Source organism: Jaculus jaculus, chromosome 1, assembly GCF_020740685.1.
Source record: "Jaculus jaculus isolate mJacJac1 chromosome 1, mJacJac1.mat.Y.cur, whole genome shotgun sequence".
Lineage (NCBI taxonomy): Eukaryota > Metazoa > Chordata > Mammalia > Rodentia > Dipodidae > Jaculus > Jaculus jaculus.
The window spans coordinates 17,393,719-17,408,650 of NC_059102.1; the positions used below are offsets into that span (position 1 = coordinate 17,393,719).

The 14,932-nt window shown below is 49.7% G+C and overlaps 2 protein-coding genes across 5 annotated transcripts in view; both read left to right on the top strand.

Moving 5' to 3' along the window:
* The window catches only part of Hspa12a (heat shock protein family A (Hsp70) member 12A), a 185,843-nt gene extending 181,302 nt beyond the window's left edge, over nt 1-4,541 (top strand). For all 4 annotated transcript variants that reach the window (XM_045149557.1, XM_045149538.1, XM_045149546.1 and 1 more), the window contains one exon: nt 230-4,541. In XM_045149557.1, the coding sequence (XP_045005492.1) occupies nt 230-867 (638 nt within the window). In that variant the 3' untranslated portion in view covers nt 868-4,541. The remainder of the gene's footprint in view (nt 1-229) is intronic.
* Nucleotides 4,542-7,637: 3,096 nt separating this feature from the next.
* On the top strand, nt 7,638-13,845 carry C1H10orf82 (chromosome 1 C10orf82 homolog). The gene is made up of 5 exons (XM_045145077.1): nt 7,638-7,692; nt 10,774-10,992; nt 12,814-13,003; nt 13,505-13,602; nt 13,712-13,845. Exons 1-5 carry the CDS (start codon nt 7,638-7,640, stop codon nt 13,843-13,845), a joined length of 696 nt encoding a protein of 231 aa, XP_045001012.1.
* The last annotated feature ends 1,087 nt before the right edge of the window (nt 13,846-14,932 follow it).

Sequence of the window (14,932 nt, forward strand, 5' to 3'; positions counted from 1 at the left end):
AGTACTCCTTTAGGAAGAGCATGTTCTAACTACAAGGGTCACCAACCCTGATAAACCGGGCCTTTAACTGGCAGAAGCTCCAGCCTTTATTTCTGAACACGTGGTATAGGCAGATTCCCTGCACTCAGAAGACCTGCTCTATAAAAACTCAGCTCAGTGAGGCAGTCCAGTTGCCCCGTGTTTGCCTGCTCGTGGTGACATGGTCTTTTCCTTTCCTCTTCCCTTTCAGGGGACCTGTTTCAGAAGCCTGAGGTAGCCACGGTCAAGTTCCTCTTCCTGGTGGGGGGCTTCGCAGAGGCGCCCCTCCTGCAGCAAGCAGTGCAGGCCAACTTTGGCGACAAGTGCCGAATCATCATCCCTCAGGACGTGGGCCTCACCATCCTTAAGGGCGCTGTCCTCTTTGGCCTGGACCCGGCTGTCATCAAAGTACGCCGGTCACCCCTTACCTACGGGGTGGGCGTGCTGAACCGCTACGTGGAGGGCAAGCACCCACCCGAGAAGTTACTGGTGAAGGATGGCACACGCTGGTGCACGGATGTTTTCGACAAGTTCATCTCCGCCGACCAGTCGGTGGCCCTGGGCGAGCTGGTCAAGCGTAGCTACACCCCGGCCAAGCCCTCCCAGCTGGTCATCGTCATCAACATCTACAGCTCCGAGCATGACGACGTGAGCTTCATCACTGAGCCCGGGGTGAAGAAGTGCGGCACGCTCCGCCTGGATCTCACCGGCACCAGCGGCACAGCGGTGCCAGCCCGGAGGGAAATCCAGACCCTCATGCAGTTCGGGGACACTGAGATCAAGGCCACAGCTGTGGATATAGCCACCTCAAAGAGCGTCAAAGTGGGCATTGACTTCTTAAATTACTAACCCTCCCTCCCTGGCCCTTGCTCCCTAGGGCGCAGCTCACCTGCATTCGCTCACCTCAACCTTGACTGTTTTGTCTGTCACCTTGACCCTTGCCATGCCCACCTGCCCACCCGCATTTCAGCAAGAAAGACGAGAGCAAACAGGGTGAGAAATGACTGGAGTTTTTTTTTTTTTTTTTTCTTTTCTTTTCTGAGGGTACACTGGAGTCAGAAAGCCTGTCAGCAGTTATTATTAACACTAAGGTCCGGAAGTAGGGATTGCCGCAGCTCGTTACCGTAGTGGCGAGACAGCCCCTTGGGAAGGGCACTGCTGCAGCATCTTGCTTTGGAAAGGTCCTTACAAGGCAGAACTTAGGACAACCTATTGCCATCTTTTGAGATTTGAAGTGAGATATTTAAGTCAGAAGGAAATCTTCATGCGAGGTCTTTTTTAACTGTTTTGGATGGCAGTCAATATAAAATGCCAGCCATCTGCAGTTTATTTCTTCCCATCACCACGGGATTCAGAGTGGTGACTCACTGGGAACGTTGGAGCATTTGGCACCAGTAGGAGAAGACTGCCTACACCGGGCACTATTTTAGGTTCTCATATAATTTAAATTCCAAGGAGGGTCAATGAATAATATGGCAGCCTTGAGGAAGCCAAAAGGCTTTGTGGGGAGTAAGAGTGCTGGCACCTCAACTTTTCAGCAGATAAGACTTGCTTGGATGGAAATGAATACTACAGAGTTATTGACTAATCCCATCACATCCCTCTTGTCTGAAGGGTTACATTCTAAGATTCCCAGTAGATGCCCCAAACCATGGGCATGTCACACCTTATATATACTGTGTTTTTACCTATGCTTACGTACGTATGATATAAAGTTCATTTTACAAATTGCTGATTAACAAAAATATCTAATAATGAACTAGGACAATTATGAAACCATATGTCAATGAACTTTATATGACCACGGTCTGTCTCAGAAATACATTACCATGTTGTAGTTTGGGACCATGACTGACTGCTTCAGTAAGTGGAGCCCCAGATGAGGAAGGACCCTTGCATGTGCTGGGGTACAATTCCTGGGATGACCAGAGCCTGACTTCGGGGTTCATGAGTCGTCCTAGGTAATCTTCATCTGAGAAACCGAGGCTGCCGTTGGCCTTGTTCAAATCAACAAGCCTAGAAATAGAGAACAGCCCCTGGCCGTGCAAATCCTACAGAACGTAAGCTCCTCCTCCCTCGCTGTCCCTCTTCCTTCCTTTAAGAAGTCTGGCCAGTCCAACTCAGATTTGGGAACGAGCACAGAGGAGGAATAGGAAAGGAAGATATATTCCATGAGGCGTGTCACTAAAATCTTCATTTTTTTCACAATTTCCTGAAGAGTTTGTAAATCTAGACCAGATGAATGAAGTAAGGCAGCCTTGTCTAACACGGGTCTGGGGCTCACCTGCCTCAGAATTGCCTGGGTGCTTGTGAAGAGCAGGCTCCTGGATCCGAGCCCTTTTTATGTGACTTGAGGAGGGGCACCAGGATCTGCATTTGGAGTGTATTCCCCCACGAGATGGGGATTTGAAGGGAATGTGAGAAGTTCTCACTTTAGGTTTGCTCCGAGCTGAAGCGCTGACCCCAGCCTGCGCCCTCCGATCTTCCCATCAGAGCTCCCTTAGGGAGCACCCCACACCTTGCCCTCTTGGTGAGTGGGGCTGGAGATCGAGTCTGGGGATGGCTTTTTTTTTTTTTTTTTTTAACACAACAAGGATCAAAGGCTGGATAAAGATTACATGAAAGAAATAGCTTCTCTGCCTTCCCTCTATTCAAAGCCCTTCTCCCCCAACATCCGGAGCTAACTGTGGATAAAGATGCAAGAATCCCACCGGGCCCATGATCTGTCCAGAGCTGTCTCTCCACCTACTGGCGTTCATGCTGATCTCCCGTCACTGGAGGCTACGTAATGAATGAGCAAATAGAGAATTTAGAGTAAAGGAATTTCGAATGCAAGTTGGAGTCACAAACCCATTATCATAGCCAATATGCAGATTTTTAAATAGCATTTCAAATTTCATTTTAATGTCTTTTTCACACCGCCTGCTGCAGAATTCCCTGCTAGAATGTGAAACACTACCAAAAAGCATGGAGCAAGGAAATGCGAATCCTGTAACCAAGCGGCAGGCTTTCAGGCACCGAGGTGTGTTTGCCGGGGTACTTGTGTGGCCTGCTCTACGTCCGCAGCTCACTACGGGTCTCTTCTTGTGGCCAGCCATAGTCTGCAAATGGACTTCCAATTTTGTTATAACTAATATAATTTTATGTATATACAATATTAGAATCTTGTACAGTATCTTTATTTCTACAATATGCTTCTCGTTAAAAAAAAAAAGGGAAATGCTCTTAACTTTTGTTGACGACATAGCTGTCACCTCCCATGGTTTCATTTCCTAATTGCTCTCACTTATAGTTGGTCTGTGCGTGCAGACTGAGCAGTAGACAGAGGCACCTAGGGTCAGAGGTCCCTACTCGCATGGACACCTGGCCCAACAACGTCCACCTGCACACGCTTCCCGAGACTCACAGGTTCTATTGAGTGGCATACACTCTATCAATTCTCCTGCCCAGGCTTTGAGAGCTGAACATGCTGGCTCTGTAAGCAACATGACTGTGCAGAGAAGCCTCCCAAATGCCTTGCATCCTGCAGGGTGGCTGACCCCTCCCTGTGGGGCGAAGCAGTCTCTCTGAGGACAAAGTGCGGTCCGTTACGTGCGCTGCTTTCGGTGCACCAGGGTCAAGGGAGGGAAGCACGTGGCTCAACCAAGGTTTTCAGTTGGGTTAAGTGTGAACGATGGTGTGAAGCCCCCTTTTCCTGGCTAGTGTAAAGTGCTCCTCACCTAATATGAAGGAGTCTCCTTGTCTCTTATTTCTCTTAAATGAGCTACTAGAAATCTGCAGTGTTGGCAAACTGAGGATGGGAAGGGGGTTGTTTTATTGGAATTTCTCCTGTCCCCAGATGCAGCCTCAATAGTTAAATCCCCCAAGTCCATCCCTACCTCCCACTGAAATATTCTTGAATAAAGGCACTGGGTAAAGTATGCTTGGAACACATTTCCTAATCTTAAGGTTTTTAGGTTTGTGGTCTTGACCCCATAGCTCACTTGTCCCTTGCATATGTGATCTGGTTTCCACATGTGCACAGCAGGCATTCTCAAGTCACAGACACAGTAGGAGAGAGGGGTCTCAGCAGCTGGGTTTTCTCTGCAGAGTACAGATTACGGAGCCTGCCCCACCCTTAGGATGTTATTTAGACCAAGTTTAGCTTTTAGAGCCCAGGTCTGGTAAATTGCCAGGGTAGCAGAGAATCGCATGCACCAATATAAACAGGAATCCAAATGCATTAGTAGTCAGAGATCGAATTTCACATTGTAAAGATGTAATAGCTATGATTATGCTGTATTTGTGTGCTGGGGAATGGCTTAAGTGGATGGCTAGTATAAAAAGTTGTTGGCCTTAATGTCTCGAACACCTCTCATCTGCTTGAAATACGGAACAAATGTTCTAAGGTCTCAGCCACTGGGAGTCTTGTTCACTACAAGGTGGAGATCCACACATCACAGGATTTTGCAGCAGTTCAGGCAAGACTGCATCTGCGAACTCTTGTCTTCACTGATTCTAATAAAGTAAAACTCTGAATTTCATGTGGCCCGGATGCCTTCTTTTTTTCCTCATTCTAAGTTTGGCAGTGGAATGATAGAGGGATTATCACTGACCTCCTTCTCTGAGGTGGGTTTTTGTTCCTTTCTTAAAAGCCATTCCAGTAAGATTTGCCCTTTCTTTGCTGGTAACCAAGTGTCCATGATGTCCTTTCCTTCCAAAGGGGAAGAAAGTGGCTTAGCCAGGGAGAAGACAAGTAGACCTGGTCAGAAACTATGCATGTAAATCAAAATGATTAAAAATATAGGGGGCATGGTTGGTGCTCTGCCCTCCAACATCACAACAGGCACCCACATTGGCTGTGAGGACCCTTGGCTTCTATACCCAGGATACTTTTGCATTCTCTCCAGAAGTGTGTTGATGGCCAAGGTAGGACCTCAGAAGTCTTAAGAGGGGTAAATGTTGGTTGGCTCCACCTGCCTTAATCTAAAGTTCAGCTCCAGGAGAGTAGAGGCTGGGGAAACTAGGAGGGTGCCCTAAACAAGTACCAAGTGTGTGTTTGGCTAATCCCAGTGCTGGCAGGCAGTGTTTCCTTCTTTTTTTTTTTTAATTTTTATTTATTTATTTGAGAGCGACAGACACAGAGAGAAAGACAGATAGAGGGAGAGAGAGAGAATGGGCGCGCCAGGGCTTCCAGCCTCTGCAGACGAACTCCAGACGCGTGCGCCCCCTGGCTAACGTGGGACCTGGGGAACCGAGCCTCGAACCGGGGTCCTTAGGCTTCACAGGCAAGCGCTTAATCGCTAAGCCATCTCTCCAGCCCAGTGTTTCCTTCTTTGAAAAGACAGCAGTCAGGGCTAGCTGTCTATAGGACCACACAGTGGCATCTTGGTGGGTTCAGCCCAGTAAAAGAATGCTCAGGGGCTGGAAGATGGCTTAGTGGTTAAGGGGCTTGCTTGCAAAGCCTAAGGACCCATGTTCAACTCTCCGGATCCCATATAAGCCAGACACACACAGGTGAGGCAAGCACAAGATCACACATGCCCACTAGGTGGCGCAAGCGTTTGGAGTTCCACTGCAGCAGCTGAGGTCCTGCCATGCCAATTCTCTCTCCCTTTCTTTCTCTCTCTCTAAAAAAAAATAATAAATAAATAAAAGAAGGCTCAGGCTCCCCTCTCCTAAAATGAGGATGGTTAGAAAGCAGCATGACAACCTCCTCAGGCATGTCTCCATTTTAAATGCTCCCTTATTTCCTGGGGTCCTGAAAAAAAAACAAAGAAAAAAAGCCAGCTTCTCCTACTAAGCTACAGAAGGGGGAGGAGGAAAGGAGATCATTAGGCCTAAGAAAGTACCTGTGTTCTTAAGCCACTGTGGACATAAGGACCTCCCCCTCCTGAAATGTCTACTGCCCCCTGTTGGCCCTCACAGCTATGACTTTGGGCAGAGCTTAGACACCACCTTCCACCTCGGCTGGGGCTCAGAGGCTGGCCTGCTCCCACCACATCAGCTACTCGGGTCCCCCCCGGCTGAGCATATGGCAAAGTGACATCGCTAACAGCTGACCCACCGGGAGAGACAAGGAGCAAGGGAATAACTCTGAGGACAAACATTTGTGGGGCAAATGTCTGGATTTCACATCAGCTGGACTGAACCACACTCTGGGAGATGAGTTCCAACTTCACTGAACCCAGCAGCTTCCTGGAGTTTGGCATCCAGTGACCCAGCTCCAGTTCTGGTACCCCACCACCACCACCACCTCTCACAGCCTCCCCCACACCACACCCATAGGGAGGGGGTGGGGCCAGCTCTGAAGATCTTCCCTCAGCCCCTCCCTCAGCTGGAGTGAGCTCACAAAGACCAGTGAGGTCAGAGGTCAGGAGTCCAGTGTGGGGTCTAGGTGGGCAGGAGGCTCTGCTTGGTCCCCTGCAGTGGTAAAACTTGCCCAGGTAAGAGCAGGGGCTGGGATGGAAAGGGGGTCTTCTCCCTCGTCCTCCCTTCCTCCTTCAGGACACTCCTGTCAAGCTCCTCTCGCTCCAGGCTTGGTGTGCTGTCCACCCAGGCATTATACTTTGACAGCACCTCCTGCCTCTGAGGATCTGTTCCTACACTCCAAATCCCCAAAACAAATCTTGGTGAACTGTTGTTCTCAGCTGTTAAATCAGGCCTCCAATAGATAACCTTAGGGACATTATAAAGCTTAAGCAAAAATGCAGTTCCCAAGCTGGGCGTGGTGGCACACACCTTTAATCCCAGTGCTCCAGAGGCAGAGGTAGGAGGAGTGTTGTGAGTTGGAGGCCAGCCAGAGACTACATAGTGAATTCCAGGTCAGCCTGAGCTAGAATGAGACCCTACTTCGAAAGAAACAAAATGTAATAGTAAATAATAATTTTAAAAAAGAATACCGTTCTCTTTAACCATTTCCTATGGCCAGTATTCTATACATGTGCATTGCCTTTTCTTTTTAATCCTCGCCTGTAATGGGTGTAATACTTTAGTAGAAGGGGCTGAGAGATTTTAATAAATGGCCACTTTGAGAACAGCCTTGGTCAGCAGGTAGTCCGTGTGTTTTGAACATGGGTCCCCGGGCAGGTCTGTAAGACTCTAAGACAAGCTCCACCTCTCAGGCATTAGATGGGCCTGGATGTGGTCCGGTCCCCACTGCTCTCAGCCTAGTGAGACCTATCCCAATCCACTGCTGACTGACCCATGACCTCGGGCCTCTCCTTCCACCTGAGACCTCGGCTCTTGACCATGAGGGCATCACTTTAAAGAGATGAACTGAGTTGGCAGGATAAGCCATGTCAGAGCCATAGAATGCTGATGCAGAGCTGTCCCCTGGTGATCTCTGGGAAGGGATGGTATCTTGTTTCACAGGTGGCATCCTTATGGCTGGTACTGGGATGGACCCCCTCCTGCAAGGTTCATGAGTCAGATTGGGGGATACTGGGTTTCATTATTCACCTTCTTGTTTCCAGCCCCTGTCACATTTCATGGTCCCAATATACAGAGCTCTTTATTGGATGGATGGGTGGGTGGATGGAGCGTCCCAAGAAATGAAACACTCATAGGTCACAATCCACAACAACGTAGGAGCTGACAGGCCCTCGCTACCCTCTTCCTTTCATGAACAGGGTGAAGTCATGGAGTGTCCCGAGACCTTCATGAGAAAGGTGCCGATCACACCAGGCTACAGCGGTAAGTGGCAGTGCTCTGGAGAACAGTGGTCCTTGCTCTGGCCCTACCTTAGGCCACTGTCCACATCTGTGGCCAACTGGACCAGAGCAGGTGTTCCACCTTTTAAGACACACATGGAGAGCACCCAGTAGGTGCTGCAGGTGGCGGGGAGCTCTGCTCAGATAACTGGGGGAAAAGGACCTAGGTCCCATCTACCAGAACATAGCCTGGTATGCAGAAAGCATTTAAGGCCTGTACCGTGAGCTGCAGACCAGGATAGACCCAGAGGCATGAACATAGATGCACTGGATAAATTTGGGGTCTCGTCCTTCCCTACTTAGGCTTTCTTGTCTCCTGCAATGGTGGTCCTCAAGTTCCCATTCCTTTATGTGTCTGCCAAAGGGGGAATGCACCCCGCTCTGTTTTCCCTGGGAATGTCCAGTTATGACAAGGAAAGTTTGTTTCCTAGAAGTCTCAATCCTTGGCAAACTTAGGACTTTGGTTTCCAAAGGCTCCTTTTCCCTCAGGCTTCTTATGACTCTGAGAACTTTGGCACATCCCTGTAGATGACACAGTCAGCGGGCCCTCAGTTTTCATACACGGGGCGCTGCATGGAGAATCTTACAGAAGTGAGTATGCTTGCAGAATATAACAAGGTTGCCCACAGCCTCATTCTGGTCCTGCTGGCTGGTTAAGAGAATAGACTGGATTCTGTCAGGCTCAGATCTGGCTCACATCTTACCATGGCTCCTGTCTACGTGTAAGGTAACTTCTTTCTGTAAGTAATGAAGTCTATAAAACAAATGTATTAATTTCCAGGCTGCTGTAACAAATGACCATAAACTGAGTGACTTAAAACAGTGGAGACTCCCTGGGCGTAGTGGCGCACGCCTTTAATCCCAGCACTTGGGAGGCAGAGGTAGGAGGATCGCCATGAGTTCAAGGTCACCCAGAGACTACATAGTGAATTCCAGGTCAGCCTGGGCTAGAGTGCAACCCCACCTCAAAGAAACAAACAAACAAACAACAAAACAAAACATGCAGCAGTGGAGACTTATTCTTTCCCAGTTCTTGAGGCTGGAAGTCAGAAAGCAGGTGTTGGCTGGGCTCTGCTCTCTGAAGTCACCAGGCGGTAAGTGTCCCATCACCTCCTCTAGCTTCTGGTGGCCCCAGGTGACCCTGGACTGTGCAGTATCACTCCAATGTCTGCCTTCATCTTCACATGAGTCTTCCGGTGATAGTTTTCTTTCAAATTTGAGCGTCTGCAGTGTCCTGTCCCTTCTCCTATAAAGATTCAAGTCATTGGCCTTAGCAACCATCCTCAATCTGGACTGATCTGACTTTCAGGTCCTTAATTACACCTGCCAAGACCTTATCTCCAAGAGGGATTGAGTTCATGGGCATCATGGGTTAGGATATATCTATCTGGGGGACTCAACGTTCTCCATCACATGGGATGCCCTGTGTTTACTGTGATGGCTAAGGAGCTAGCATACGTGAGCTCTTTCCAGTATCCTTAAAAAGACTCAGTAAAGGGGTTTGTATTACCATGTATGTGAGTGGCACATGTGTGCATAAGAACATATGCATAAAATCTATACCCATCCAAGTAGAGCCCGGTGGCAGAGATGCCAGGGCTAAAAGACCCTTGGGTTGCTGTAGCTTCCTTCATGATATTAGGGCATATTATATATATATAAATTTATTTGTTTGAGAGAGAGTGAGAGAGGGAGGAAGGGAGGGAGGGAATGGGCATGCCAGGGCCTCCAGACACTGCAAATGAACTCCAGACACTCCTTGAGCTTCTGACTTACGTGGGTCCTGGGGAATCGAGCCTGGATACTTTGGCTTTGCAGACAAATGCCTTAACTGCGAAGCCACCTCTCCAGCCATTAAGGCATATATTGATTGGCCAAGGGCTGGGCACATTTGATAGTGGATTAGTTGCTTTTCTTGTTGTTGTGACCAAATCCTTGGCAAGCTGCAAGTTAAGGGAGCAAGGGTTTATTTTGGCTCATGGTTTGAGGGTATGATCCATCATGGTGCGGAGGAACTCCTCACATTTCAGTGGACCAGGAAGTAAGCAGAGAGAGGTCAGGAAGGGGTGCAATGCTGTAAACCCTAAGGCCCTTCCCCCAGCAACCCACTTACTCCAGCTAGGCCAGACCTCTTAGAGACTCTGCAAATATCTAAAATAGTGCCACCAGCTGGGGATTAAGCTTCAGACACATCCAAACCATCACAGATTGGGGAAAAGGGGCTTCCGCATTGTTGAAAGCCAACCTATCAGATCTTTCCAGAGCCCCGTGTTGTGGGATGTAGGAGTTGGCAGCTTCGCTTTCCGCCCCAAAACTACATTTTTTCTTTCTCCAAGGGATAAAAGCAAAAACACTGAGAGATATTTATTTATTTACTCCGCAGTTTAAAAACCAAGTTCTTAACCAGTTTTCCTCATTTGTTCTTTTCAGAAATGGTTTTATTGTGACAATATTATAGTACTTAGGATTCAGCATCCAGTTTAAATAAATAGTTGTGCTTTACGCATGCTAATTGTAATGATTACATGTTATTTTGTGGGAAATGGTGAAAAATTGTCGTAGGGGGTGGGTTTTGCAGATAATGAATTTACCTTTTTGTGTAATAGGTCTCTGCTTTTAATAAGCCTGCAATTTTCCCATGGTCCGGCAAGAAAGATCCCAAATTGCATTTGGGAAGTGTCAAGGAAAATAAGCTTTCTCTCTAAAAAGATGAATAATTTCAATTACTCCTCAGACTATCATTTGGACCCATTAAATGCTTTCCCCATTTGCTGTTCAGGCTGACATCGGGGGCCTTGCTATCAAAGACTATGACTGTCATTGCCTTTGTTGAAACCAGCCTTCCCTCCCCAGCTCCAAGGTCATTTTTTTTTTTTTTAAAGCCCCGGGAGGGCCCAGCCACAGTGGGAGCAACGGCTCCATTTGTATTAATGGCCTTTGGAAAAATGTAGCGTGGCTGGCGGCCGAGGAGAGCCAAGTGGAGGGCCATGGCGGTGGGCTCTCGGGCCAGTTCCAAGCCCTAGCTGGCTGCCCCTTTCAGGCTGTGACTCTGAGCTCCCTGCAGGTTTCGTGCCATGGCTCAGCTGCCAGGAAACCTCCAGCGAAGACCACATGAATCCATGTGTGCAAGCCTTCCAGGAGAGAACCCAGCGATACAAAGACCAGATGCAGGAACTAAACTGCTTAGTGGCCAACGCCCCAAAACTGAAGCCCATCTGTTCGGAGGACACAGTCCTGCGGGTACTGCATGAGTATGCCCGGAAGTACCACCCCTTGACTCTAGGTATGGGCTCCCCCAAACCAGCTTCCCTCGACCCTGAGCCCAAGTGAACAACCTAGAGGGCGGAGAACAGACAGAGTATAGAATAAAATGCAGTGCTAACATCAGAAAGACCCGCGTCTAAGGGAAAGAAACCCTGTCCTGGACAGGCAAGGGGGGTGGTGGCTGGCAGAGCCCTAAGAGCCCGAGGCAAGTCACAATGCGCTTTACACATCAGCTTCTAAGTATGGGTGCCATTTTGGGGTTCTTCCTGTATACTGGGTACCATGATTCTTTAAACAGACCTAACAGCCCTTGGGAAGACAGTGATGGTCATTTCCATGTGAGACACGGCTGGGGGAGCGGAGGCCACAGCAGGGGGCCGAGGATAGCTCCTAGTTCTTAGGAAGAGGTTTCACACTGAAGGACTTGGATGGTAACAAGACAACCAGGATAAACAGGATGGTGATTTGACCTAGAAATGCTTGGAGGTCGCAAGGTCTGTAGGAAAAGTAAAGGACAAATGTTGTTATCTTTGCTGTTATTACTATAATTTTTTTTTAATGGTTCCTGCCTTATGCTGTTTTCCGGGTGATTTTATTTATTTATTTAGTAGAGACAGATGGAGAGGGAGAGAGAGCGAGAGCGAGAGTGAGAATATGGCCATGCCAGGGCCTCTAGCCACTGCAAACGAACTCCAGATGCACGTGCTATCATGGGCATCTGGCTTATGTGCGACCTAGAGAATTGAACCTGGGTCCTTAGGCTTCACACACATGCACCTTAACTGCTAAGCCATCTCTCCAGCCCATTCCTATAACTTTTAAATATTTAAAAAAATATATTTTTCATTTCTCTCTCTCTCTCTCTCTCTCTCTCACACACACACACAGACAGAGAGAGAGAAAGAGAGAGGGAGAGGGAGAGAGAGAGAGGTGGGGGAGAAAGAGGAGAAATGATGGGTTCACCAGGGCCTCTAGCCACTGCAAACGAACTCCAGGTCTGTACGCCACTTTGTGCGTCTGGCTGTCATGGGTACTGGGGAATTGAACCCTGGTCATTAGTTTTTGGAGACAAGTGCCTTTATTGCTGAGCCATCTCTTTGGCCTGTCTTACTAGAGTGGGTCAGAGGCTTTCCTGAAACACACAATACTTTACGTGTTTTCTGGGATGCATTTTTCTGCGCATTGCAGTGGATAGCTATCCGAGTTTGGGCATTAGCCAGAGCAGCTCAGTGGCTCCTTGCTCGGTGTCCTAAGGCAAGTTGCTTTCCCTCTCTGGGCCCTAGTTTCTTTACATAGGGCAAAGGGAAATGGGCTAGATGCTCCCTGGGGTGCCCTCCAGCTTGGAATTCTGGGACTCAAGGCCCCATTTGATTCTTGACAGCACCCGCGGGAGGCAGCACAATGCCAGCAGGGTCACTCAGCCCGCGCCATAGTCAGGACCTAGTGGTGGGTTCCAGTGCAGGATCCCACGGGCTCTCTCCTACCCGGAAGCACGCTAGAAGCACAGTGAGGTGGAATGCAGGGGCTCGGGGTCGGAGAGAACTCGGTTGGATCCTGGCTGTCTGCACCTCCCAGTCCTGTGACCACGGCAGGTCTCGGGTCCCCTCTCCATGCATGGATGTAACGGTGGTCCGGCCTCCCTGTGAGAGAACTAAATGAGATGCCTTGCGAGAAGCCCCTCTCCAGGTTTCTGTCACCTAACACCAAGCATGGTGCTGCTCTTATTACTTAAGCAGACCTAGGGGCTCCCGGGGGTAACTGTTGGGGTATCAGCTAGCGCATGAGAGCCATCCACTGTGTGGCTGTCCCAAGCCCTCAGGCACATGGCATCTTCTTACAGAATGCAAGTACATCAAGAAACCTCTCCATGAGCCCCCCATCCCAGGCTGGGCAGGATACCTACCCAGAGCCAGGGTCACTGAATTAGGCTGTGCTACAAGGTACACGGTCACAGCCCAGAAGTGCTACATGGACTTCCTGGACCTCGTGGAGCGGGCCAAGAGGGCACAACTGAAGCCATATGAGTTGAAGTAAGTGTGGCTCCGTCACCCTGAGGCAGCCCGAGCCAGGGAGCACAGCAGAGCTGGCAGGGGCTTCTCGGGCAGCCCCAGCCCAGCACGAGAGCCATCTTGTGCTGAGTCTGATCTGTCCTACAGAAGGAACCTCCTTCATCACTGCAGGGCCTTCCTGCACACAGCCACGCTTTGCCCCACCTCCACCCAGTTTAGCCCAGTCGCCCCATGGGTGCGGTTTGCCTGGTATTCAGGGAGGGGCTGGGAATAGAAACAAACAGAGCCACCTGTCCTGGCAGCAGCCTAAGTCTTAAGCTGCTGAAGGAGGGAGATGGCAGGGGACATCCAGAGAGAGCACTGTACAGGGCAGCTCCTGTGGCCTCAGTTTCTCCTTCTTTAAAGTGGGGGTGATAATTCTAATTGAAGGTAACTCGTAAGTAGAACAAACGAGCCACACCGGCTTGGCGCCTGCACGTGTTATTACTAAAACAATTAAGCTATGCCTTTGCTTGCTTGTAGTACGTATGGGGTCAGCTCCGCTCAGCCTCCTGATCCTTCTCCAAAAGTTTCACAGCAACAAGGGCTCCCGTCTACCTACCCCGATTTCTCTGTACCAGGTAAGCAAGGAGGCTTTATTTCCCTCTGCCTGGTCAATGAGGAGGATGCTACAGACGCTCTTCTGCTTAGCAGGCCACCTGCCTGTGATGCAGACGTTTCCTCCTCCAGGTAGAAGCTGCCCTTCTCTTGGAAGATCCCCGAGTGAGGACCAAAAAGCTCCGAAGCCATGTGGCTGTGCTCAGTGGCCGAATGTGTCCTGCAACCGGAACTTTCTAGAGCCACGGACCTCTGCAGAGAACTAGAAGCATGCAGTCTTCCCAAGAAGACGTGAAGCTCAAGGGAGTTCAGAAGCCTGCCGGGCCTATACATCCGGCCTATACATCCCTTCCCCCACCCCTAGTGAGCAATCAGAAAATTTAACAACTCAATAACATGTCATTAATGCAAAGGCCTTTGTCGTCCTGTGGGAAGGAAGAGGATAGCTCTCACCCTGTGAGTTTTGCACAGGAATCTGACTCTGAGAAGCTCCACCTCTTCTTAACCCCAAGATAACCTTGTATAGCGGGACCAAGTGCTTCTTTGAAACGCCAGCCCAGCAATCTAAGTAACCCATTCTTGGCAGCCATCCTGGGTCCTAGTGTGGCATTTCCCGAATCCTGGTACAGATACTGTGCCCCACTCCAGCCCACAGGAAGACCCCCCTCCACTCCCTGTGCAGCAGATACCGGCTGTATGAGCTTGCCAGGACTGATCTCAAAAGTTCCAGGGCTGTGTGACTTCAGGCCATGCAAATGCATTGCCTCACAGTTCTAGAGACTGGAAATCCAACTTGAAAGTTGCTAGCGGAGGCTGGCCTCCCCTGAAACCTGTAGGAGACGCCTTCCTTGCCTCTTCCTAGCTGTTGGTAGCCGCAGTAGGATTGACATCCCTTGCCTTGTGTATTAGTTACCCTTGTAACTGTTGTGATGAAACGTGGGTCCCTGGATCCGCGGGGCCATAGTTCCCCAAAGGCGTCCAGGCAACCCTGGTGAACGCGACAGAAGAACCACTTTCGGGAGACTATCCCCGTGAACAGCTTGGTTTAATCAATAGGAAATGGGTTTATAAGCAGTTGAGAGCAGGAAGAGGGTCCTAAGGGGATTGGTGGGTTCAAAGGCTGCTAGCCAATGTCTAGGGACGTTCATTCCAGCAGGAAGGGAGAGAGCCAGGTGATCTGCATGGCGGCGGGAAGAGGGTCGCAGGGGGATGGGCTGGGTGAAGGCTGCTGGCTGATAAGGAGTTTCCTAGGCAACTGGCCCAAGGCCACAGGGCTACAAGGGAAGCCCTAGGTCAGGTGCGCGGGGCTTGGAGAGGGAGCGGCCTCCTGTAGCCCGGGGGTCCCTAGCCGTG

Excerpts from the sequence above, each read along its gene's own strand:
- C1H10orf82 (XM_045145077.1), top strand. The coding sequence starts at position 7,638 with ATGGAGTGTCCCGAGACCTTCATGAGAAAGGTGCCGATCACACCAGGC. Across the intron at positions 13,004-13,504 it reads CTGAAGCCATATGAGTTGAA|TACGTATGGGGTCAGCTCCG; the intron begins GTAAGTGTGGCT and ends GCTTGCTTGTAG. Across the intron at positions 13,603-13,711 it reads CCCCGATTTCTCTGTACCAG|GTAGAAGCTGCCCTTCTCTT; the intron begins GTAAGCAAGGAG and ends TTCCTCCTCCAG.